Source organism: Bactrocera latifrons, unplaced genomic scaffold (genome assembly GCF_001853355.1).
Source record: "Bactrocera latifrons isolate USDA-ARS-PBARC rearing strain unplaced genomic scaffold, ASM185335v1 scaffold_124, whole genome shotgun sequence".
NCBI lineage: Eukaryota > Metazoa > Arthropoda > Insecta > Diptera > Tephritidae > Bactrocera > Bactrocera latifrons.
Window position 1 is genome coordinate 465,698 of NW_017534675.1, and position 26,336 is coordinate 492,033.

Sequence of the window (26,336 nt, forward strand, 5' to 3'; positions counted from 1 at the left end):
CAAATTGTACTCTAAAAGCCGATTGGCATCGAAGCTTAACAAACTTACCGAATGCAGTAAGCTTACATACATACATACATATCTATATATTATATAAATATGCCATCGCAAAGCAACCGGCAACTAAATTATATTTTTCTACTATATACTTTTGTATGTATGTATATATGTAGGTACCACTAGGGTGATCGTATCCATTAATTATTAATAATCAAAATTAATAACTTATTTAGTGGAACTCAGTAAAACATTTCAGAGTATTTAATTGTTTAGAAATAAAGCACATATTTTGCACTATCCAACAAAAACAGCCTTTTTTCAACAATTTTTTTCATATTAAAAATTAAATATTCAATTCAAACATACAGGGTTTGTCCGGAAAGTAATAGGATTTATTGTAACAATCGTTACAATTCTTTAAAAACTTTCGAAATAGGCTCCTTCTGCGTCGATGTAGGGCTGCCAGCGCGAATTCCAAGCATTGAAGGCGTTACGGAAGACGTTCTCCGGAATAGCCGTTAGATCCGAAGTGCATGCTGCTTGAATCCCCTCTATCGTCTCAAAATGCTTGTCGTTGTCTCGCGATCATACTTAAAGACCTATGTCTCGTCACCTGTGAATACGTTATTCAAAAATTGGGGTTAAATTTTTCATGGCTTTGGGACCATCTTCGCGCACACCTTACGCATGTTCAAGTGCTCCATCACAATGTCATGAACCATAGATTTTGATAAATTTAACATTTGAACAATTAAACGAATACTTAGTCAACGGTCTGAGTTCAAAACTTTGCGCACACGAGTCACATTGTCGGTATTTGTCGAATTCGCTGGTCGCCCAGAACGGCCTTGATCAAAAAGGCCTGGTGCAACCGAAACACACCACTTTTTGCTAAAGCAGCGTCTGGATAAGCTTGTTTGATCATATCAAACGTCTCTGTCACAGAATTACCGAGTTTCACACAAAATTTAATCGTGTAACTCTGCTCTAACGAACGCTGCATTTTCGGCTTGCACTATTCACAGAAACACGTCGCGCGAAAATGTTTGTCCTGAGTCTCCAGGTGTTCGAAGACAATTGACCAGCCGCTCGTTCGCTAGCTATGAACGCCCTCTACCGAATCCAGTTGGTGCGTGCTTGCTCCGAAATCCAAAAAATCAGTTCTATTACTTTCCGCACAAACCCTGTATATAACATAATCTAATATTTGGCTTTCGATAATGTGGACCTTTGAGACATTCAAATAGACGTTTCTTACGAACCTTCCTCATTAGAGTGAAATATTTTGCCAGCAAGCTAATTCTTATCGTAATCCGTTAAATAAGAGCATCGGATCACAAGTTGAAGGAATCGAAGAGAGTCTTGACGAAGGAAAAAGAAAACTTTTACATTATCATGTTTTTGTTCCGACATTTTTATCGGCTTACAATGAGTTCTTCTAATATTTCGGTTAAGCACTCGATATCCCTAATATGAGCGCCAAACTATATATGTAAATACTCTCATATTTATATAGATATAAGGGTCTTGCATGTGGTAAGCAAAGTCTAACATGTGGGAAACAGAGGTTACCTCAAAATTTGTGCTATTATCGTTTTGTTCTTCAACCAACTGATAGGCGATAAAATACCTCTCTTTTATCTCTAGAATGTAATTACTCACAATACCCACGAAAAAAAATCGCTAGATACTAAAACTTTGTTTCGTTGTCCGTTTCTGAATACATTTATAGAAAGCTGTCGAAAAGGCAGTCCTTAAACAAACAAAAAACTCTTATGGTTATGTTGAACGTTGAGTTCGTGGAGACAAAGTTTTCGCCAAAAATTCGGTCATTAACCCTTATTAAGATTATGAGCTCACCACATTTTTTTAAATATAGAACTTACAAAAGGTAAGGAAAGTAGTAGCTCTGGTCCTATAAATTCACTTTCAACTATGAAATTTCGGTCTACAACTGAGAGTTAGCTTGCTTGTAAAGTTAACCATTCCCACAAACGTCGGGTCTACGTAATTGGAACGGACCTGAATTTTCTATCCGGTCAAGGATTGTTAACTCGATAGAATTCTGCTGCTATAATAACAACATTGTAAAGTTAAGATATGAAAGATATTAGAAATAAATATATAACACATAGTTACTACTTAGAGCATGTTTTACGCCCATACACATCGTCAACTCGGCGCATGCACCTCGTGTCTAAATTCAAACATCTTATTGTAACGGCATAAACATATCTTTGCTTTTTTTCTGGATTCAAACTTACTTCTATTCGTCAGCCCCAAATAGTTGTCTAAAATTAGCTTGTTATACTCCGTAGCAATAAATAAAAACATGTTTTTTTTATATTTTCTTTTATTAAAATATTGATTGACATTTTTGTATTTTTTTTTTTTTTTTTTATACGAACACAGGGAGAAACAGAAATTTTAATTGTTGTAAAAAATTTGTATAAATTTATATTTGCAAATACAAGTCGGAACGCATTTTGCATATTATAAAATTATTGAATGGCCATAAAGTCAATTATAATATTTAAATTGAATATATTTAAATTAAATTACTTTGTTTAATTCTAAAACATAGACGTAATAATGTAAACCGTTATTGTTAAGGGAACAATATATGTTTTGTTGAACTTTTCGGAATATCCTAAAAGCGCGTAGAACTTTCAAAACGAAAGTGCAAACCGTTTTTTTTTTTCACTTCTTTGATGATGGTTTTCTTTTCTTCTTTCCTTTTCTTTTTTCTTTTGGTAAAATGGTATGGTAATTTATTTATGAAAAAATATTTATTTGTTGCTTTAATTTTGAAAAGTAATTAATTTACAAATTTAATTAACTGCGTCAGAAACGCAGACGTAGACGCTTGAAGCCGCTAATATATTGCAAGAAATTAAATTTTTTTTCAGTTTTTTTACAAAAAATAAATTATTATTGGTCGCTTGCAGAAGCGGCTCTTCTCTGTAAGTCAATGATGTCTTACATGCATAGCGCTTCAATTTTACAAATGCTACACATATTAGACGCCATTAAATACCTGATTCTTTTAGCTAGCTCATATTGTGTATTTTTTCGCCAGTTCAAACTTCGTTCACCTTACAAAGTTTTCTGCTCGATTTTAAGTATTAAAATATGCAGTTAATATTAGTTTTTTTGTTTCTTTCAAAGAAAAAAACATGTATTACATAGGTTGTTGGGAAATTTTCGAGTCTTTTTTGTTTTGTGTGTCTATTTTGTTTTTGTACCTCAGAGTTCCAAACTTCCAGAAACTATAACCATAAATTTGTACATTTTTAAAGCAAGAAAAAAAACTAAATTTATACTGTTAGTAATTATGGCAGGAAAGCATGTGCGCTTTCCTTGTACTCTTTGATTGATTTTATGATTCCGTTCGAATTATTGTGAACGCTAATACACACACACACGCAGATATGAAATATATAAATATTTTTTTTCTTTCTGTTAAGACAACACTGCACGTTCTTGTATATTTCTTTCAAGCCTTTATTTTTTTGCAAGCTTAAATTGTTCAAAATTAATGCCACAATATTTCAAAGTCATTCAAATATACTATATACATATGTATGTGTGTGTAACAAAAAAAAACTGTTACAATTAGCGCAATTAAACTAGGCTGGCGATAGCATAATGTTAAAAAAAAATATAGAAATATATGTATGTATGTATGTAGTTATGAGAGAAATTAAGAAGCGGCAGCTATATTTGAAAATTCCAATCATATAAATGGTGGCAAGCAGAGTTGAGTAATTTTTAGCGTCAGCGCACGTGACACGCGTGGCTGCATGTATATGAGTGTCTGTATGTGAATTTAATTGCATATGCATCTATGTATGCACTTGTGTGCTGCTGCACGAGTTTTTCGGTTAGACATGGATGCGATTGTTGTTGTTATTTTTTATTATTTTCTAATTCTTGGTCTGCGCTCGCTTGAAGCCTTTACTTTTGAAATGTTTTTCAACCAGTTAAAGAACATTAAAAATATAATATATATATAGTAATCTTTTGTAGTAATTTTATATATTAGGAGTTAATTTGTTCTGCACACCTACATGTTTACATTAAACGACACTTTTCATCTCCCTGCTGCGGATCACCTTGCTGATGATATAGTTCCTCATTGCCGGCACCATCCACTGTTGATACGCCCAAACGGCTGCCATAGGAGCGATGACGTGATGCGTGCTTCACAATTGTGCGTTTGACGCGTTCTGAGCCGGCCACTTCCTCACCATCACCATTGAACAGTGATGTCTTCATATTGTCGCCAACGAACCATTTTTGTGTTTTCATCACAATATTTGCTGGCGGTTCGTGTGTCGCACCAGCATCGGAAGACCATACAGTTATCACTGCACCGGCATCTACTTTGACGGTACGATGAAACTTGAATGCGGTTTCATTACTACCTGCTGTACGTATCAGTTGCCAACCGCCGATTTGTACCTCCTTATTACCTTTATTGTGCAATTTCACGTATTTGCCCTCCGCATCGACATCGGCAATTTCAATATCGCCTTTGGCGCTGCCAGTTACAAAATATTCAGATTGACTCAGGTCCTCGGACTCATCGACCACGGTGCGTTTTCTTTTCAGTGGAACTGTGGAAGCGCCACGTGATGGTGTCTTGCGTATGGGAGTAGCGCGTGTACCGCGTAAACTTTGGCTGAACGAACCGGATGTAGTGGACGAATGTGGTGTGATGTTGAGACGTGACTCTTCGCCACATAGCAGTTTGTCGTAAGCGGCAATTTCCAAATCTAGCGATACCTGTTAGGGCTTAAATCTTAGCATTTATCTCCAAATATGAAAAAACTGCTTACCTTAATATCCATTAAATCTTGATACTCCTGCAATTGTTGTGCCATTTCATCGCGCAAGCGCTGTAATTCTGCCTCTAAATTCGATATATCGGCATTGTGACGTGCACGTTCGCGATCCAACAATTGCTCCAACTCGCGTATGCGTGCCGTTAACGCTGCATTGGTCGACTCCAACTCGCCGATGCGCGAGTTTAGCGCATCTATGCGTGTACGTGTTGTCCGCAATTCTTCGATAGCGTTTGCAGCTGCATTGGAATTGCGATTGGCTGCCGATTGTAGATTTTTCATTTTCTGTTCATACAACAACTCAATCTCTTCCCGATTAGCGCGCATTTGACCCTCATATTGTTCACGCAATTCTTGTAGCGATTGTTGCAATTTGGCTTCGTATTGTTCGACCAAACGTCCGTCTATTTCACTTATTTCCACCTGGCGACGGGTGCGTGTTTCATTCATTTCCTGTACGTGTATCTGGTCTTTGAATGTCAACTCTTCTCGTAGACTTTGTACATTATTCTCTAGATCGACGCGTGCTAATGTCTCTTCTTCCAAGAGTTTGCGAGCCTCGTCTAATTGTTTGCGCAAGCGTTCCACCTCTTTGACAGCCTCATTCAATTCATCGACAGCCTTTTTGCGATCTGCATTAGCAGCACTATACTTATTACTCAAATCAGCAGCGCGTGACTCATACATGCGGGCATTTCCTAAAATTTAACAAAATATTTTAATATGGACATTCCATTAGTCGTTCAACATATTAATTAAGTAGTAGCGCCCAAACACAAAAGCTCATACTGATAAGCAGAAATGAGTTGCTACAGTTACTACATAGATAAATTTATGACTTGTACATACCTTCGGCGAAAGTACAATCTTTTGTTTTCTTATCTAATTTAGCCTTCAGCTCCTCATTTTCATCCCACAGACGCTTAGTATCGATTTCTAATTTGGCCTTTTCGCGTGCAGTTTCATCCAGCAAACGTCTCGCATCACTCAATTCGTTTTCATACATCGATTTGATATTGGTAGCCTCACGGGTGACAGTATCACGCGTCGTTTGAACCTCAATTGAGAGGCGGGCATTTTCAGTTTCCAAATTACGTACACGATCAATGTAGCAAGCCAAACGATCATTAAGATTCTGCAACTCGGCCTTTTCTTGTAGACGCGAATGTCGCGTAGGACTTAATGGGCTGGCAGAGCGATTAGCACCAGGAATTATTGGGGTTGATGTTCCACCCGGCTGCGGTTGGGGTGTGGCGGTTCCGGCGCGTTTCGATTTAGTAGCCATCGTTTACAATTCTTGATCTGCAATCTAAAATTTGAAAATCAATATATAGGCATGTACAGATGTATATGTAAATAGATATATTCAAGTTTACACATTCATCTATTCGTACATTAAATATTTTGCCGGTACTATGGGTACATGTTAAACACTCCTCTATACATAAAGCTTGTAATGAGAGTTGCCAATTAAACGATTTCCGCGACCCGTGGTTTCTAGAAATGTGATTGCTTAGCTTGTTATATACACAAAAAATATGGTACATAAATATAAATGTATAATTGTTTTTCAAGCACATACAGAATTATTTATTTCGATTAAAAAGTTGCATGTTTATTTTATTTTTGTTAATATTACATTAAATAGAAAACTACTAAATTAATATTATATATAAAACAGCAAATCTTACATAAAACTCAAATTCCAAAATTTCTATTTTTAGTATTCTTGTATGTAAACAAATACGCTAGTTATTTAACGAATACCAAACAAAATTTCACAATATCACGTTAAGTCTGGCAGCCTCGGTAGAACGTGACCCCTTACAAAAAAAAACTTACGCGCCGATTTTCTATTCTCGTCACGGCGACTGTACTAAATCCCCCTGTTCTAAGTTATGCGTACGCCTATCACCATAATCTCAGTGACCTTTCTTATAGTCTAAATTCGGATATCAGGGCCCTGCACTTAAACGTTATAACACTTTTGGATATATTTATATTTATATTGTGCAAGCGATTCTTTCAATTTTCAGGCATGCAAACCGCCATTGCTACACTTTCTCCACGCCACCATATTCTTCAGCAAATATGTTTAATTAGTTATACAAATTTATACTATATTCAGCCGCGTACCACTTAAAATATATTCAAAAATTACTCAATACATACTTTGTAATACGCACCAAATATTTAATATAAGTTAATCTATTTGTTTTATTAAAAACTTAACAACGTTCACTAGCAAACGCACTTTAATCGTCACAAAATTACACTTCGTTGTTGGAGGTTATACAGAATTATACTGAACTGTCAGTTACGATAAAAGTGGCGTTTCGTTAAGTCAGTGCTGCCAGGTTCAGAAAAATTCCGTTTCGTTTATTCGGTGTTCCACGCCCTCTTTCTATTTTCATTTATTTCTTAACACCTTTCGTAAATATTATTTTTTTGTTTCCCTTTTGACAATTTTTTTTTTTCGTTAATTTTCACCGACAGTGCAATTATGTTTGTTTTTAGATAGCTTCTTTTCATTGCTTATAAAGAGTGCAATTAAAAAAACCGCAAAAATGTATATTTTGACAATTTCTTCTATAACATTTTTGACATTCTTGTATTGCGAATTTTTGGCGGACTTTTTACAACTTTCGCGGTGTCGGTGGCCAACTTTTAAAACCAAAAGCCTAAAACTGAAAAATGAATTAAAAGCCATGATAATTGCAGACACCCATCTAATTGGTCCCATTCATGGCCACTGGCTAGACAGATTATACAGGGAATGGCATATGCATCGGAGTTTTCAGGTAAATTGCATAACTAAAAGAAAATAATTTATTTAATTGCATTATGATAATTAAGGCCTCTATGCATCTCTTCGAACCTGATGTTGTTTTTGTGTTGGGTGATCTCTTCGATGAGGGGGATTTTGTAAATAGTGATGATTTCGAACAATATGTGGAGCGCTTTCATCGTATTTTTAAGACACCAAGTAATGTGTCCATTATTAGTGCTGTGGGCAATCATGACATTGGTTTCCATTATAAGTAAGTGATAAAAATTGTATTCTAATACACGCACTCATATACAAATTTACCTTTCAGGATGGATAGAAGTTTCATTAAACGCTTTTCCAAACATTTTAACAACACAGGTGTAGAAATTTATACAATTAAAGGAAATCATTTCATTATGATTAATTCTATGGCAATGCAAAATGATGGTTGTGGTTTTTGTAATGCGGCACTGCGTGATTTAAATAGTATATCTGGTAAATTATATATGTATATACATAAGTGCAGAACCCATATTTTTTATATGCTTTTTTTAAATAATTTTACTACAGAAAAACTAAAATGTCTCAAAAATAAAGATCGCTGCGAAGATAATGAAGTCCTACAAAAACACAAAACCTACAATCGTCCGATTTTGATGCAACATTTTCCCACCTATAGAAAATCGGATGCCGTTTGTGTAGAACATGATGCACCAAGCATTGAGTTCTTTCGCGAAAATTGGGAGGTGCTCTCAAAAGAATCCACAGATTTAATAGGTGCGCGATCATTTTACAATTTTTCTATACTTATGCAACTATAAACATTTCTATTTCACAACTTTACATATGTATGTTTCAGGCAAACTCCTAACGCCGCGAGTTGCCTTCGCTGGCCACAGCCATCATTATTGCTTGAATATAAATCGTTTTGGCATAGAAGAATACACAGTAGCCTCTTTCAGCTGGCGCAATAAAATAGAGCCGAGCTTTTTGCTGGTACGAAAATATGAAATATAGTACATCTTTGAAATCAAATAGTTTTCAACTTTGTTAACTTTTTTCTCACACCAAAGACTTCTTTTAGCGGCTCGTCCTACGCTGTCTCTAAATGCAATATGTTAGCGCAAATGCATGTCTACAATACATACATAGCGGTTGCGACAATATTAATAACAACCATTATTTTTCAAACCTCACGAAAATTCTTGAGTATAAGAAAAAAAGATTGAAATCCAATTTACCAATAAGGTATTATGAACGAAAATGTTTAGAAACTAGCAAATGTTTAGACTAAAAACAAAAGCGGTGTTGGGTTGATCCGGTCACCTTAAGAGGTAATTATTTTCAATTATTCTAAATTTATTTAATTTTTGTTATTTAAATTCGTCGCGGGAATCATAACAGTAGATTTATACCTAGATAAAGTATTATTGTAGTTATTTTAGTGATAATAAAAAGGTATATTTTATGCTGTCGCGCAATAATTTAGAATATAAAAAATTATATTCTATTTTAAAAAGACCATAAAAAAATAAATATGTATGTTATACAAGAAAACATGTTTTGATAATATGCTGCTAGTGTAAGAAGTATAGGACGTAGATGTTGTATTTTTTTTTTTTTTTGTCTATTACATTAGTTTTGTTCGCGTGTCTGCCATCCCTGGATTATTTGAGGTAGTTGGGGGAAGAAAGTAATAATAATAATAATAATTTTTGTTACCGTTTTGTTTCACAAATCCAAAACGTCCCCAAAACATTCGGGTCTACATAACCGGAACATACCCGGATTTTTATCCGGCAGAAGATTGTCAACTTGGCAGCATTCCTCCAAATTACTGCAGGAAAGTATAACAACAAGAAACTTAAAATAAAAATATTATCCTACCCTTTTCAAATCAAATTAAAGGCAAAAAAGTATTATGTTTCAAAATATTATATTTATGATTTTTATTTAATTTTTGTTTTGACATTTTATTTACATATTAAGTTGTAAAGCAGATACCAAGCGTTATCACAGACGTTCATAATTGGCCCGCAATTGCATTTATGCATATTGTATATCTTATTGATTATGATAATTTTTCATTTGAGACTATAATAAATTTATTTGCGACTATAATATACATACTACATAAGTATTTAATGATTTTCAATCTGACTCAAAGAAATTACGTACATAGATTGAGGTGTGAATAGGATTACGAAAATGCTACTAAATTTACAAGACATTTTTTTGGTAATGTTTTTTTTTTATTTGTTTTTATGTATATTTGTATTTTTTATGTATGTATATTTGCGTTTTTATATGCTAATTTATTGTCCAATTACTTCATAATTTGCTGTATATTATAAGTCTATTAAATGCTGTCTAAATTATATTTTTGGGATACACCTAATAACACTAATTATGGAAAAAACAACGAATTAATATCCCAGAAAACATTGAGGTCCAAAAACCGATCATCCAATCAGCTTTGTTTTTATATAATATAATAACAACATTTTGATGTTGATAGTATTAATTTATTGCTCTTGATTTCCAAATTTGTAATGTATATTTTCTAGTGTAAATAGGTCTTTATAAATTAACTAAGTAATCGATTTTTAAGTATTTTGTGCACAATTTTAAAAATTAGTGTAACATATAAGTGGAACAAATATAGTTAATTTTTGTGACCTTATCGTTCTTTTTTAATATTTACATTATTGTAATACAAGAAAAAATAGAATACATTTTTTATTTCATTCGCCTATCGTTCTTTAATATTTACATTTACTTTTATAGTTCTTGTCTATTATATCGACTTTAGAGACTTCAGCCACAACTGCCCACTTGGTACTGGAAACTTTTCTTTCTTGTCTTTTGTTTACTTTTCATTTTTTTACTTATTTGCCCAAAAATTGAACGAATTACACCGGTATAGTTTTACTGTTATACAATGACATTGACTCCACACACACAAGTGGACTTAAATACATAGGCATAGTAAAATTCATAATTGGAATTTTTGCTACATATTTACACACAAGTGGACTTAAATACATAGGCATAATAAAATTCATAATTGGAATTTTTGCTACATATTTAATTTCTAATTATAAACTGTTTACCTACACTACACATTTACATATGTACATACGCAATTATGGCTAAAAAAAAGTACAGTAACTATAAAATGCAACAATTATTAACTTTACAGCACACACGGTTTATGAAATGAATTTGGTTTTTGTTTGCTCTTTTGTTATTGTCAATCAAGTTGCTTGTCTTAAAATGTGCAAATTTAGCGTTTACTCTGACTATACTAATAGTAATTGGAATTTGCTCTTTGCAAAAAAAAAAAAATCTAAATATCTTAGTTTCTATCCCTGTTCTATCCCTTAATATCTGCCCAGATCGCTTGGACTATCACCACTGTTAGCCAAGAGATGGGTGAAAGTTTGAGCAGTATTGTCGCGCGAAAAATCCGGATTTGCATTGCGTGGTGGGAAGCATTCCTTTGGTAAAAATCTGCAATGAGAGAGATAGAGGAAATTAAATATGAAAACATGCAATGTATACATTACTTAACTACATATTTGTTTCTTATACTTCGGAGATCTTATACTCTACATACATATAGCATACAAGTATATATAAATGACTAGTCTCTCAGTTTCTGAGATTGCAATAAATTTTTTCACATGTCTTCTCCGTAAGAAGCTGCTTATTTGTCGGAACCATACAAACTGTTTGATTGACAATATATCTTCACGAAATTTTTTCACAGATTATTGTCATACACAATGCTACATTCATTCGCATAATCTTTGCTTCAAATATCCTCATAGCCTAACCTATATCAAAAACAATGAAGCCAAAAACGCATATTGTCTTCACCCTAAGCGTTCCACAACCAGAAAAACCCAATATACAGTTTATAATATGTATACATATACATATGTACATATACATAGCTTACCTATGAATTACGGGTGATATTAACTCTGCATCTAACTTCTTCAACACCGTCGGTCCGGTTAGAAAGGACACCACAGTACCAACTATTAACGTTGATAGAACGCCAATCACGGTTATCCAATGAAACGATAGACGATATAAAGGAAATACGTCCGCTTCATTGCCATAATCCGCTTCTGGTATTGTGTAATTTGCCAAACAGTCCGCTACGGAAACATTCAATTTATGTGAACCAATACGACCGGCACCTATCGCCGCCTGTGATCCAAATGACACCCAACCAGACATCAGTGCACCCGCCGCAGCACCGGCCAAAGCACCCTTCGTATTACTCCATGGCACCAACATGCCAAGCGTGAACATACCAAAAGTTGTGCCACCCGCAATGGCGGTGACCGAGGTGGCAACGCTCAAAATACCACTTAACTTCTCTAGCACGAATATCAATGCCATTGCTACTGTGCCCAGCACAACGATAACACTTTTCACCAAAATATTTGTTGCACGTTCACTTAGTTGTATCTTAAAACTGCCACGCACGATATCCTGTAGGAATACCAAAGCCGTTGCATTGAGTACGACCGAGAGTGAGCTTAACGCGGCGCCAAAAACGCCAGCGATAAAGAGACCCGGTATGCCTTGTAGATGGCCAACAGTTTGCATAACATAGATGGGTAGTAACTGATCGTCGTTCTGTGGACAAAAACAAAATCAACTACTGGTTTGTTAGTATATATGCAGGTACTACGTGTGTACTGTGCTTGTAATTTACCGATATGAGTCCAGCATTTAGCGGATCGCAATTTCTATAGAAATCGAAAACCAACAAACCGGCAAAGCAGCAAACTGATAAGAAAAGCACAACGCCCAGCGTAAAGATGACAATCGAGTGTTGACTTCTCTTCAATGTCGGCAAAGACATGTAGCGCTGAACCATGGTCTGATTGACGCTATTGAAGGCAGTCCAGTAGGTGAAACCGCCGATCAAGACGGCCCAAAATGATTGTCGCTCATACAGTGATGGGGTAATACTGTGAAAAAGAGGAGAAAATGGTGAACATTCACATTCATATGAATTTTTGACAAAACTTTTTTTTATAAAAATCCATATAACATTATAGGACACTTCATATAGCTTGGGGTAGTAAAAAATTGAGTTTAAACCGAATGAAAAAGTAGCCAAGTACTGTTGATATTTAGCAAACATTTTCGGAAAACGGCTTAAATATCGCATATAATAATTTTTGAATATATGAAAATTTTCTTTTCGGCTCACAGCAAACCGCGCTACATATTTTCCCGCTCTTTTGACATTTCTCTTCAGTAATGGCAAATCATTTCATCATGTAAAGATATACGATCCAACAACGATTCGAAATTATTGAAATTTACTACCGAAATTCGTACTTAGTGGCCTCAACTTTAAGTACACTGTGCTCAATTTATGGTCGTCATAATCGCCCTGTCATATCAACAATTGAGCGTCTAGTGGAAAAATTTGAATCCACAAGCACAGTACAAAATGTTCGCGTACCAGTAAGCCAAAGAAGTTCCCGTAGTTTCAAGAGTACGAGTATTGTTGCTGCTAACGTATGAATTAAGGAAGACCCAAATCAGTCTCTTACACGTCGTTCTCAAGTTGGACATCTTTGAGAGGTCGTTGTGCGAATGTTGCGAAAAGATCTTGGACTACACCCTGACAAGATCAAATTGACGCAAGAACTGAACCGCTTGACCACCATAATCGTCGTATGTTCGAGAATTGGGCTGAGCGACAACTTCAAAACGGCCGGCGCCGGTATTGGACCGTACTTCTTTCGTGATTATCAAGACCGGCACGTAACTGTGAATGGAAATCGCTATCGCTCAAAGGAAATCGAATATTTTATATTATATATGTATATGTATGTATGTATATGGACTTGGGCAATATGTGGTTCCAACAGGACGGATTTATTGAAAACCAAGTTTGAATAAAGTGTTATCTTTCGAAATGCCTCAGTCAATTGACCGCTCGGTCGTGCGATTTGACGCCGTTAGACTATTTCCTGTGGGGCTACGTCAAGTACACGGTCTATGCCAACAAACCAGCCACTATTGACGAACTTCGTACGAATGTCAGACGTTAAATTCCAGCAATAAAAAAAAGATCCAAGTTATTATGTTTTCCGATTCTTTAGATTTCTGGAAAACAACAAATTTTAATGTTCTGTCTGTCCGAACTTTGTGCTTCTTAACCTGTCCTTTATTTAATATTTATTACCTAATACCACAAATTAGCGTAAGCAATCATAAAAAAAACTGAGTTGAACTTACTTAAAGAAAATGAGGCGCCCACCTTCAGAGGCGTGCTTAAATACTGGTCCAGGTCCGCCTGCAGCTATCGTGCCCAGTATAACTACAACCACCAACGCAACAAACATGACCAATGTTTGCCAGGCATCTGTATGAACTACGGCTTTTATGCCACCCTAAAAAGGAGAAAAATATTTTAAAATACAGTAAAGTAACAACAATAGTAATAACACCTATTAAAAGTGGAAATAAATATAAAAAAAAAATTATTTTATTATTATTATTAATTATTTTCAATATAATGGCTTGTCGATTCAAAGTTGTTTATTTCAGATAATTTTATATAAAATATAGTTATCTGTCCATTTATTTATAGCTACATATGTATTTTTTTTTAAATTAAAAAATTTTTTTTTTCAAATTTTAATTAATGAAAATTTTTTGTTTTCAGATATGGCATAAGTGAATGACAACAAAATTTAGAATTATTATCCAAATTTATTAATATACAAAAAGTGTTAAACATCAGCTATAAGGCAAATGATTGAACAAATCATCAGCGGTAAGTGAAAAATAATTTTATAATTTTATTTTTAAAGCACTATTTTAACAAACTCCAAAAATATAAACACTAAAATGTAATTTTTAAGAACATTCCTCCGCTTACATCACTGTTAAAATATGACAGCCGTCCAGCTGCTCAACTGTCAACTTTGTTGAAAAATTACAGCATTGAATTCTTGACTTTATTAAAAAAATTCCATTTTTACAACAACTGATTTTATAACTTAATTTATTTTCAGTAGACCAATTAAAAGTTTATTACAAAATAGTTGTACTTACAATCAATGTATAGATCACGCAAACTACACAAATGATCCCACTTATGACATATATATTGACGCCTGTAACTGTAAAATACAAAATTACAAAGAAAAACTATAATTAGCGAGCACGGTATTTGTAGTTCCTATAAAAGCATTACGAGAAATTTATACCGAAAAAATTTCGTATTCAACGTTTCGCAATTCTTATTTACCTTGATTAAACGCTATTGCCGGCACATACAAAATTATTGGCAAGAAAAATATCTGTAAAGAAAATAGTAACGATTACCTATAATTTGTTATCAAGCGCAAAAAAGCGATTATTTACTAACTTAATTACTGAAAAATGCTGTAACTAACCTTACTACTCGTACATAACGGGCTTGTTTACAAATGACATTTATGTACATAAATAACTGTTTTGATCCCTACACTTTGTAAGTGACATATCTACACTACTTACCTCATCCATCACAAACATAAATGAAGCTATACTGCGTACACTGGAACTGAAACGCATTTCCAAGTACTGTAAGAAAAAGGAAAATTTAAAATTGTTAGAAAATGTTAATACAATTTTTTATGACGTTCCAAGTTTACAGTTAACTTTTTTGGTTTCTGTAACTATTTTTTTGTTATATGGTTCGATTGCAATTTTCCTTTATTCATTTAGCGAATTTATTTTATATTCCTTATTGGCTCAAAACGAGAAAAAATGACGTAGTGTAGAAGCCGATGATTTTCAATTTGGAAAAATAGAATTTACAGATAAAACTGTCACCATCAAATACTCTATCTTAAATCTATCGACAATCGATCAAAATTTATGAAGAAGATCCATATGAGATCGTTGAAACCACTGCTGGTTCCCCAAACCTAGCATCATGATTTTCTTAATTTATTCTGGCACGCGTGCTTTCTAAATATTTTATCTTTTTTAAATACTTGCGTTCTCAGTAGACACTTTTGTAATTTTTTCAAAAAGTTATTGAACAAAACACAATTCTAACTCTTTTGTGCCTCAAACAAAGACAAACTATTTCTTATAGTTGATCTAATTTCTAAAGAATGGAAAGGTGAAAGAATTTTAATTTTTAGAGATTATTTCTCAAGGAAAATATGGCGAAAAGTGTTTTCTATAATTATAAAATTTTGCTTATAGTTTATAAAAAGATGGGAAGTTAAGGTTCACTGTTATTCACTAACTAGACTGCTCTATCCTTAATCAAGCATTAGATATTATACTACTGTGATCCAATTGAAAGATGAATTTTGTTCATTTTATCTCTTTCAAAGTAATTCCCTTCCCGCTGCAATATACTTATGCCAACGAATTTTCCAGTCATCATCACTTAAAATCCTCCGTCATAATTGCCATCAGAGCCTTCTCCGATTCAAGTTTTATAACCTCAATTGAGTCAAAACGGTGTCTTCGGAGTGGTCATGTGAATTTGGCGAATAGTCAGAAGTTACACGCAGGTAAATCAGGCAAATGCGGTGGTTGCGGCACGATATTATTTGAAAATATGTCGAAATGGTCAAGAATAACAACAAATGCAGTATGAGATGGTGCATTATCGCACTTCTTTGTTCAATAAATTCATACATAATAAAAATCGAAGAATTCACTTTTAGAATTTCAAAACGTCGCGTATTCATATAAATTAGAAAAAAATTTATAGATTCGAAAAACACGGAAGTATAAAGTAAAAACAGGCAGGTACAACAGATACATACATCAGGGATATCCTAAATTAAATAATTAGTAAAACTTAAGTCGAATATAAGAAGTGAAGGCATCGTCTCAGTGTGAAATTTTCGAAAAGTAGATTAGTAGAACGGATCGACTCCCACCTTTAAATGCGTTTTTTTCAGAATGGTGTTTTTAAGGGTTTCCACTCTAAAAGGAAGAGTTTTGAAGCTATCTAGTTCCAATATGACATTTTTAACGCCATTCTCTATCGCGCTATAGAAGGTTTTTTTTTTTTTTGAAATCTTCGTAATTTTTTCTATGAGAAACTGTGAAAAAACTTACCATATTCGATATTTTTTGTTCAAACCGCTGCCATTTTGTCAAATTTCTAAATAAAAAAAGCCATAGCGGCTTTCCTAAAGATTAATTTTAGATCAAAATTGCGGCCGCATACGTGAACATCGTACAGGACCTTTTTTTATGCGTCATTTCTACAATTTGTTTAACTGTTAACTGCAGGAAAGGTTTCGACAGGAAAGAATCCAATAGAAATTCAAATATTTTAAAAAATTTAAGAAAGATTAAGTCAAAATGACACATTCAATTGGGAGGGCCAAAGTCCGCACCACACGCTATGAAGAAAAACACTTTTATTAACTATCGATAACAACGTCACCTCTCATCTAATAGAGAAATTAGTGATATAAAACAGTTGTTGTGTGCTGTTGCTGCGAACGTCTTTTATATAGATTTTTATTTTTATTTAATTTGCAATAACAAACAATTAAATCAAGGATATTTATGAGCCAAGAAATAAAACACTATATCAAAGAAGTTCAGCTGGTCTGTAATAATTTTAGAAGTTGTCGTTTAGATTGTGCCTCAACCTCTTTAAGTTAATATGGTATACTACTGAGAGCAAAGAAATAGGAAGACTCATTTATTTCAATTTCCCACGAAAACCAATTCGTCAAAATATTTTTTTTTTTTCTTCAGCAAAGAAGGGCTATTAAATTTTGTGTGTGGAATAAAATTTCTGGTTCAAAATGTAAAAAAAAATGTCTTTGTCGCGAGAAAGAAAGAATCGGGGAAAGCACGATTAACAGTCAGAGATCGTTGAAATATCGGAATGATCAGCGAAAACCGTTTTCAAAGATCTTTTGGGCCTAAGAAAAGTGAAAGCACGATTGTTTCAAAAATCGTTAAATTCTTTCGAAAACAGCGTCTCGTTAACATATGTGAAACAATGCTTCTCGACTATCAGGATGTGCTGAAACGTATTTTAACTGCCAATGAGTCTTGGATCTATGCTTACGACCCGGAAACAGAAGATCAGTTAGCCGAATATCGTAACTAAGGTGTGTCGAAGCCCAAAAAACCATGTCAAAGCGGGTTAAAAATCAAGGTTATATTAACTTTTCTCTTCGATTATCGAGGTATGGTGCACTCCGCATTCCTTCCGACCGGCCAAACCGTCAACAAGGAACACAAATTGTATGTTATTCCCCGCTTGTGCGAACCTATTCTTAAACAGAGGACGGAGTTATGGGCCAAAAGTTCTTGTTTTTTTGCACCATGATAATGCACCGTCGCATACTGTATTGATTCTTCGTGAGTTTTTCGCCAAATTTTCAACCAATATCGTGACGCAACCACCGTATTCGCCTGATTTACCTACGTGTGACTTCTGGCAATTCACCAAACTCAAACGACCTTTCCAGGAAAACCATTTGGACTCAATTGAAGACATTAAACGTGAATCCTTACGTGTATTGAAGGCTATTCCGGATATTGACTTTAACAACTGTTTCGAGGATTGGAAAAAATGTTGACATAAATATATTGGAGCCAAGGGAGATTACTTTGAGTGGGATAACATAGATTTTGAAGAATAAATGAAGAGTTTTAGAATTATGCATAGTGTTCATATAATTAAGCCAGTACACAATCACGTTTCAGATTATAAAGTCATCGAAATAGTTTTTCATTTGTACAATGGTATTAAAAAGGGTTCCGCTATCTGCGTTGAAATGGTTAAGAATATATTTAGAGAAATAATTAATGCGGTTGGTGAAAAAATTTTAATTGTTTCAAAGTTGTTCTAGCCGCGTGTGCTCACATAATTAAGCCAGTGTAACAAAAGTCGTCATTGCAATGATCTACTTAAAAAAAATTAAGAAAGTTGAAAACGTATTGTCTTACTAATTTACCTAAATATGTGTTTTTGAGAGTTTTCTAAAGAATGGGCAAAAATAAAAGCCCAGCTTCATTTTATTATTGTTTCCATTTTTCAAAATTATTGCAAAAATAACGAAATATTAGACTTTTTGTACTGGAAGGGTTAACAATGTTTTGTAATATTTTAGAAAACAAAAGATAATTGAAAATTTGTGCTGCAACATTCAATGACTATAGATAATTAGCGCACTACTAACTGAACGATCATAATAAAATTCTTGCAAGGAATCTTTAGTATTTGTGAGGAGTATTATTGCTTCGTTTTTTTATTAGCGCCACAGCATTTTTTTATATCCGTAGTTATGATATTATGATTATAAAACTGTTATCAGGCATTAAGAATCAGCCATGATATATAATCCTTACTAAGTTCTGTATTGTAGTGATAAAAAAAACAACTAAACATTTATCTAAACATTTCATGTATTTTAGGTTATTTTACTTTATTAAATTAAGGAGATAGTCTCTATCTCTGTAATAACTTTAAAATATCAAAAATACATCCATACGAAAATATAACGGCTGAAAACGTGCTTGATCGAAAAGACCTCAGCTATCTATTAATTTTACATTTTTTTAAACTCAAACCTTCTGAGTACGAGTCTTTAATTCAACTACGATGACACTTAAAATTATAATTATGTAATAAACATACATACCTCATAAGAAGATCCAACGTTTAAAGCCGTGAATACAGGCAAATAAACTCTTGACACCACGAATGCCATTAAAATAACCGAAACAATGATCAACCAATATTGAGTACCGTAGCTGTAGATTTCCGATGGTACGCCCAGCATAGTTACGCCCGAAATGTAACTGGAAATGCGCATGGAAGAGTTGAAGGAAGAGAGGGAAAAGTTCACTTTTAAGGTTAATATAGCTTAAATTTACCAATATATTTATATAATATTTATCCCAATCACTTTCCAAAAACAATACTTACCTGGCAACTAGACTCATTGCTACTGGAAACACTTTCAGCCGCCTAGAGCCCAACAAGTATTCACTCATTGCTTTGGAACCAAAATCCGGTTCTTTGTGTTTATTCATCTCTAAATTAGTAGTTGGTTTAACTGGTTTTATATTCTTTCTAAAATAGACCGACATTCCTTTTGGTTTAGAAATTTACATTCTACAATAGACGTTATATCTTATATACCTTATATAACCGAAATAGATACCCGTACCCGTGGATAGCAACAACATCCCCACAAAAACGCAATAATCCGCAATTGAAAAGTGAAATTGCGAATATTCCGCATATTTGAGTGTCTGTAAATGAACAAATAAATAGAAATGCTAAGATATTTTCATAAAATTTTATTATTTCGAAATGCTCCTCTTCTCTTTAAGTGCTCAGTGAACATTTTTAAGTGATTATAAATTTATATTTATTTTTTAATGGTTTAGTCAGATTGGTTGCACAGTATTCCATAGAAGTAAGCGGAGTACGAGTATTAGGCATATCTAAATAAAGTTGGTGGTGTATCGTACGGGCATATTCGATGTAGTAAAACATGGTAATTGTTTTCAAGGCGTTACAATGTCTGTTTATTGAGATGCAATATAGCAATATTGCAATATTGGAATTGAACGCCTTGTTTCTCCAGCTGGAAAAATCATTATTATTGGCCAGAACAATTATGCCGTTGGTTCGCATTCTTAGATTAGATAATGAATAGGGGCATATGGGTTTGGTAGGGCATGGTCGAAGTGCCTTTTGTCATCAAATAAGCTTGCAATTTAGAAGAAAAGTCGACGATCAAAAACTTTTTTATAATGATTTCATGCAATCTTCTGAATATATAATAGGAACGACAAGATGTATGACCGTTACAACGATAGCGACACGATACCCACTTTGTAGTTCGAAATCAGTGCGATAGAAATATTTCCTCCAAAGATCGGTACTATTTTTGGCAATATGCCGTCAATAGAGCTGTAAGATGTTAAAAGCAGAGCTAACCTCTTTCAAATCAAGGGGAAATGTTTTCAGAAGCTTATTAAAACTCGATCTTCGCTTATCCGAATTATATAATATATAAGGTCTAGCAAAAAGGAATCTATTATTTTTCCATTAGATGGCTTTATGTTAGTAATCTGTATCCCGCGTTATATAAGTGCGGATAAGTTATACAATATGGCGTTTCGTCCCAAAATACTTATACAGAATGGTCAATGACTGACATGCAATGAACTACATCAAGTGTCTCCGAGTGGCCTGCCTAAAGCTCGGACTTAAATTTAAATAGTAGTTGCGTCGAAAAACCCGTCTAATAGGGTTAGATTGTGGAAAATTTTTAAGGAAGGCGTTTCGTACTAAAACTGAAAATAAAATCTTTAGGTTCGACCGTTATGTAAGCACGGTTTCGATTGAGCAGGAGCTAAACATGCCATAATAAGGCGGAACCATCTAAATAAGGTTGGACTACAAAACGAAACTCGACGAATAATATGGGTACCACATGAGTTAACGCAAAAAAAACAAAAAAAAAACACTTGGACCGAATTTCTGTCTGTGAATAGATGCTGGATCGCAACAAAATCGATGCATTTCTGAACCAGATGTCGAAAAGCTGATCACTCACGATAACGTCAAGCGAAAACGGTTGTGATCGAATCGCGATGAACTGTCGCTAACGGTGGCCAGGAAAGTTTTACTATGTGTTTAGTGGAATTGACTGGGTATCGGTCACTATGAGATGCTCCCCACGACCAAGCTTGTAATTCGAACTTATACTAGCCAGTTTTTGTCACTAGTAAAGGAATTGAGTTCGATCTGTATAATGAGAGTCTACACATTTCGATGGTAACCAGCCGGGACCTTAGTTGGGAGTTTCTTTTGAATTCAAGTGCCCATGAGTGCCCAACTTTAGCAGTCCACACACTTCGATGATGACCAGCCGGAAACGGGGCATATATCTGATAGTCCCTAGTAGCAAGTGATTACTAACGGTTCTTTTCTATGACAAATGTTTTGCTAGTGATAGTGCTGATATGATCTTTCTTGAACTTTAATAAGTTAATAATAGTATATTTCCAGTTATTCCTCTGCTTAGTTCTTATCTAAAATTTGCTCAGCATTGCTTTAAAATGAAATAATTCACATCATATGCACACTCAGACGTCTCGCATAACAGTTAAATAATGGTAATAGACTTTATAATACTTGCTTCAGGCTTTATTATAATTAGCATAAACAACTGTTTTACGCTTCACTTAGAATAACTATTATACACACTTAGTTACATATGTGTGTATATCTTTACGTTAGTACTTATCACGAGGTGTAACACGTTGCCAGGCACCCATTATTTATACTCGACGTGTTCATTACAACCTGAACTGTTGATGTAGTCAATGATGCTTAGCAACCACCCTTGAAGTTAATTGAAATATATAATTATACATATGGAACACTTGTACTTTTAATTATGAACTTGTAAAGACTAAAGTGCTACATACATATGTGACGTTTCTTCTCGAGAAAGTCCACAAAACCAACTACAATAGTTATGTATAATGTTTCAATTGACATCGCATGCTGTCTAATGGACTTTGAGCTGTCTGTTAAGAAGCGTTCGATGCTTTAGTAATTTATTTTTTTTAAACATTAATTGTTTGCGACACAGACAACTTTGTTTTAGTTTTAAATATAGATGTACATATTTCAACAATTTTATAGGTATGCCAATAACCTAACGTAACCTCATCTAATTCACATACGAGTAATATTTTGTTTCGTAGTTTTTTATTTAATATTGTTCATTACCTCATTATAAAATATTTACAAAACCCGTGAGTTTTCCTTCAATTATTCTTATTTCTTTATTGAGATCGCGACTCTGCAGAAATAAAATCCATTTACTGATATTGACCTTCAATATATAGGGATCAATCAGTAGTTCTTGAAAGGAGTTTTCATTTAATGAGCAATATACCTCCAAGCAAAACTTATATGTTTAAAAAAACTTGAGGTCTTTCAGTTTATTCTAAATGAAAGTCACAACCAAGGCAGCCAATTCACACGTTTTTCAAACTTGGTTTTCAATAAATCGATTTTAACATTTTCTGTGTGACTTGTGGCACCGTCCTTTTGAAACCACATATGGTCCAAGTCTATATCATCCAATTCGGGCCAAAAATGATAGGTTATTATTGAGTGGTAGCGATTCCCATTTAGAGTAACGTGTCGGTCTTGATCATCACGGAAGAAGTACGGCCCATAAACCGTAATTTTTCGGGATGTAATGGTGACTCATGGAGTACGTGAGCATTGCTGCCAGACCAATAACGCATATTTTACTTATTGACGAAGCCATTCAGCCAGACATGAGCCTCATCGCTGAAAGTCCAGATAATTTTCAAGTTGTTGCTCAGCCAATCATGTGTGAGAGACTGATTTCGGTCTACCCCAATTGATGCGCTAGTGGCAGCAATATTCTCGTCACTACGGGCATTTTGAACTATGCCTGTGAACTAAAATTTTTCCACTAGACGCTCAATTGTTGATCTGGCAGGACGATTATGACGAACATAAATTGGGCCGAATTTCGGTAGAAAATATTAATAATTTCGACTCGCTGTTGGATCGTATATCTTTCCATAATAAAATGACAAGAAGACTGAAGAGAAATGTTTGTAGCGCCCCTTTTGAAAAACCTGTTACTTGATAGTGTAATATTGATCGAGGAATGTTATTAGGATTTTGCTTAGGTTCGTTATTAAAGTTTAGCTTAGAATGGTTTTTGGAAAAACCTAATTAATTAACCTAATTTTCGTTCTACCTAAACCAACATTTAAGATACTGAACCAGGCATGTGTATAGGTTTTTATAAATATGTGTAGACTTTTATTGTTGGTTGCAATATATTTCTTTGATAAAATTTATGGAGTTGAAAAATCTGAAACGACCGGCTAGAAACGTGGGATTAATAATGTTATATTTAAGAATCAGTTACTGTAATAACTTTATCGCTAACGCGTAAATACGAATTCCAAATATTTAATTTTATAAAACATTTTTGGCCATAGCAAGAGTGCCTTTCTATAGAGTTCTGCGCAATATTGAATTTAATCGGGTTCTAATTAATTTAAGACGCATATTACGGGTCACAACCCAACTACATTTTGGTTGAAGTTTTGAATTTCGGTTTTATGGTTTTCAACACAACCGGTCAAAAAATATGTTGGTTGATGTTCTGTCAAACTATAACTTTTTTTGATATATGGTTTTCAACTCTGTGACAATGCGGTTGACTAGAGTATCAAAAGTTTTCAACTGCTAACAAGCATTTTTAGTTAAACATTAATGAATTTATTAGAGAAACATATTAATAGAAAATGAGAAATCGATAAAAGAAACTATTTGATTTATAATTTTTAAACATTTTAATCAGTTATTAGGTAAAAATCCATAGAAAGGTGATAAATTTATTGAACTGGTGGAGTAAAATCCCGCAACTGGAGAAATAAACTACATTTTAGAGACATTAAATATAATTAAGAAACGATGGGAAGCGTCGATAAAATTTACTATTCCTAGGAATATACTTTTTCAGTAAAATTAAAAAGTTGATATGTTTTGCTTCCCTTAAAGGGTTACATGGGTTTAAGTGTATCAAAAAATCGAATTGTTTATTGTCTTATTAAATTCTACAACAGCTCTAGAACATTGTCCTAAATTTTGATTCGAGTAATAGTTTCGAAGATACAGCCTTGAGAACTTGTGCGCTCGAAGCTAGCTAGGCTAAGCGCGCCGTCTTTAAATGCGTTTTTCTCGAAACTATGTTTTTGAAGTCGGTTGGCAAGATTTCTCGAGATTCTTAAAGACTTTTTTTCGATTACAACTATTTGTAAAATAAAATGTTGCGAAATTTTCATTTTGTTTTTGTAAAAATGGCTGCCAAAAATCCAATTTTCAATTTTTTTCTTTCGTCCAAGTTCTATATTAAGGTTTTAACTAAAACACGTATTTTTTCACTTAGATGGTCACCGGAAATGTCACAATGGCCGAGTTTAACATTTTTTTTTTTAGAATTTCTTCGTAAATATTGGTAACAATAAAAATTCTAATTGAATATTTCATTTTTTATGAGAAAAAATTGTTTAAAAATTTCTATTTTTTATCCACAGCGCACCTATCTATATAGTGTTCATAATATTTGAAAGCAGCTTTTGTAACAACCATAGATACCGTTATAGGGGCATATATCAAAAATAACAAACATTTCGAAGACTGATATGATCTTTGAAATCCCGCTCTACCATAAATGATCAACTCCTCTCACTAATTAAGTCATGACAATAACGCTATTTTCCATATGCTTGACTTTTTACCGCCGATATGTGGAATATCTCAACAAAATGAAGCGGCGAATGTTTTCTTAGTGTCTTTGAAGCATATTATTCGGATATTATGCTTCATAGCCAGGTTAAGCTAGGATTTTCAAAACATACATTTTTTGCGCCTATAGTAAACATTAGAATACTGAAGACGTTCAGTTGGTAAAATAGTGAAAAAAGAACTATATTCCCTGTCCACTTGGCTATAGTGTCGAAGCGTTCAGATTAATTGCCTCAGTACATAAAACTTTAAACCAGTTGCACTGCACTTTTCAAAAATAATACTCGGAGATTATCGCAGGTACTTTATTGAAATTTTGAACTGTAACTTCACAGTAGAATTAGCTGATAGTCTGCGCCTCATTTTTGCTTTTTATTACAATTTTTTTTTATAATGGTTCACTGTTCACTTTTATTCAATCAAAAATTGCACCAAAAAAGATGGTTAAAGTTTGGTGTTTTTCAGCAGACTAGACTCCTAATACATTTATGAAACTAGCTAGCCGTGATTCACACTTTTATCATTAGCGAATATTTAATACTTGCGCAATGTTTGTATAATAAAATTTTGCAATTATACTTTTACAACTTATAAATTGCTAGTGTAATGCGCCTGCACTTAACCCTTCATTCCATACACAATTTTTATTTTTCGTTTCCAAATACTCGCATACTTTGGAACCTGTGTTTTCATTACTTTTATTTCATTATGCCCTGCACACGATATATATATATATATATGTATATACCATTGTGTGCCTCCAAGTTTGCATCACCCAGAAGGAAACGTCCCTGCGTTCGTCTGTTGTATATACGCCAATTAGTCCATCAGTTTTTGAAATATTAATCTGAAAATTTTCACATTTCCTCTTCTCGCCAACAAGCTACTCATTCGATATCGGACCACTATTGCATATAGCTGCCTTACAAACTGAACGATGAAATTTAAGTTCTGGTGTGGAAAATTTTTTATTTGACAACATATCTTTACTAAATTTGGCACGGATTATTATTCAAAGTATTACTAAGATATCCGCATTTTCCAAATTGGACGACTATAACAAATAGCTGGCACATAAACTGAACAATCGGAATAAAGTTCTTCCAAGAGAAACTTTTTTATTTCTTCACGAAATTTGGCACGGATTATTATCCAAATCTACATATACTATAACAGTCGATTAAATTGTTCAGATCATACTGTTATATATAGCAGCCATACAAATAAAACGATCGAAAGCAAGTACTTATATGGAAACTTTTTTTTATATGTGAATGGTGTTCTAGCTATTCTATCTAGTTTTCTTGGTTTTATTTTCAAAATGCTCGTACACTTTGAAATTTGTACCGTTTTT

The 26,336-nt window shown here is 33.8% G+C and overlaps 3 protein-coding genes across 11 annotated transcripts in view; 1 reads left to right on the forward strand and 2 right to left on the reverse strand.

Moving 5' to 3' along the window:
* Window positions 1–2,770: 2,770 nt before the first annotated feature.
* On the reverse strand, window positions 2,771–7,152 carry LOC108978547 (lamin Dm0). Of its 4 annotated transcripts, none has more exons than XM_018948882.1 (4): window positions 7,034–7,152; window positions 5,697–6,156; window positions 4,842–5,545; window positions 2,771–4,788 (listed from the first exon to the last, which is right to left on the reverse strand). In XM_018948882.1, exons 2-4 carry the CDS (start codon window positions 6,130–6,132, stop codon window positions 4,075–4,077), a joined length of 1,854 nt encoding a protein of 617 aa, XP_018804427.1. In that variant the 5' UTR covers window positions 6,133–6,156; window positions 7,034–7,152; the 3' UTR covers window positions 2,771–4,074. The 4 variants fall into 4 exon arrangements, with proteins under 4 accessions (XP_018804427.1, XP_018804426.1, XP_018804429.1 ...); XM_018948881.1 differs by having other exon boundaries at window positions 7,020–7,152; XM_018948884.1 differs by having other exon boundaries at window positions 5,697–6,149; window positions 7,102–7,145.
* Window positions 7,153–7,322: 170 nt separating this feature from the next.
* LOC108978553 (metallophosphoesterase 1 homolog) overlaps window positions 7,323–26,336 on the forward strand; it is a 38,006-nt gene continuing 18,992 nt past the window's right edge. The window contains exons 1-7 of one of the 3 annotated variants that reach the window (XR_001994120.1): window positions 7,323–7,648; window positions 7,704–7,888; window positions 7,946–8,112; window positions 8,188–8,394; window positions 8,477–8,613; window positions 8,691–8,951; window positions 14,327–14,437. Coding sequence is in view for 1 of the 3 variants with exons in the window: in XM_018948891.1 (XP_018804436.1) it covers window positions 7,415–7,648; window positions 7,704–7,888; window positions 7,946–8,112; window positions 8,188–8,394; window positions 8,477–8,613; window positions 8,691–8,846 (1,086 nt within the window). In the remaining 2 variants the exon portion in view is untranslated. The other 2 variants (XR_001994121.1, XM_018948891.1) reach the window with 2 other exon arrangements.
* The window catches only part of LOC108978546 (sodium-coupled monocarboxylate transporter 2-like), an 18,093-nt gene continuing 1,293 nt past the window's right edge, over window positions 9,537–26,336 (reverse strand). For 2 of the 4 annotated variants that reach the window (XM_018948878.1, XM_018948879.1), the window contains exons 2-11: window positions 19,796–19,908; window positions 19,580–19,726; window positions 19,293–19,452; window positions 15,166–15,231; window positions 14,915–14,966; window positions 14,719–14,786; window positions 13,897–14,051; window positions 12,353–12,611; window positions 11,582–12,273; window positions 9,537–11,130 (exon numbers count right to left, since the gene is read on the reverse strand). In XM_018948878.1, the coding sequence (XP_018804423.1) occupies window positions 11,001–11,130; window positions 11,582–12,273; window positions 12,353–12,611; window positions 13,897–14,051; window positions 14,719–14,786; window positions 14,915–14,966; window positions 15,166–15,231; window positions 19,293–19,452; window positions 19,580–19,726; window positions 19,796–19,908 (1,842 nt within the window). In that variant the 3' untranslated portion in view covers window positions 9,537–11,000. Of the gene's footprint in view, window positions 11,131–11,581; window positions 12,274–12,352; window positions 12,612–13,896; window positions 14,052–14,718; window positions 14,787–14,914; window positions 14,967–15,165; window positions 15,232–19,292; window positions 19,453–19,579; window positions 19,727–19,795; window positions 19,909–25,384; window positions 25,420–25,730; window positions 25,806–26,336 lie in introns of those variants that run through there. The other 2 variants (XM_018948876.1, XM_018948880.1) reach the window with 2 other exon arrangements.

Excerpts from the sequence above, each read along its gene's own strand:
- LOC108978547 (XM_018948882.1), bottom strand. The coding sequence starts at position 6,132 with ATGGCTACTAAATCGAAACGCGCCGGAACCGCCACACCCCAACCGCAG. Across the intron at positions 5,546-5,696 it reads AGATTGTACTTTCGCCGAAG|GAAATGCCCGCATGTATGAG; the intron begins GTATGTACAAGT and ends GTTAAATTTTAG. Across the intron at positions 4,789-4,841 it reads AAGATTTAATGGATATTAAG|GTATCGCTAGATTTGGAAAT; the intron begins GTAAGCAGTTTT and ends AAGCCCTAACAG.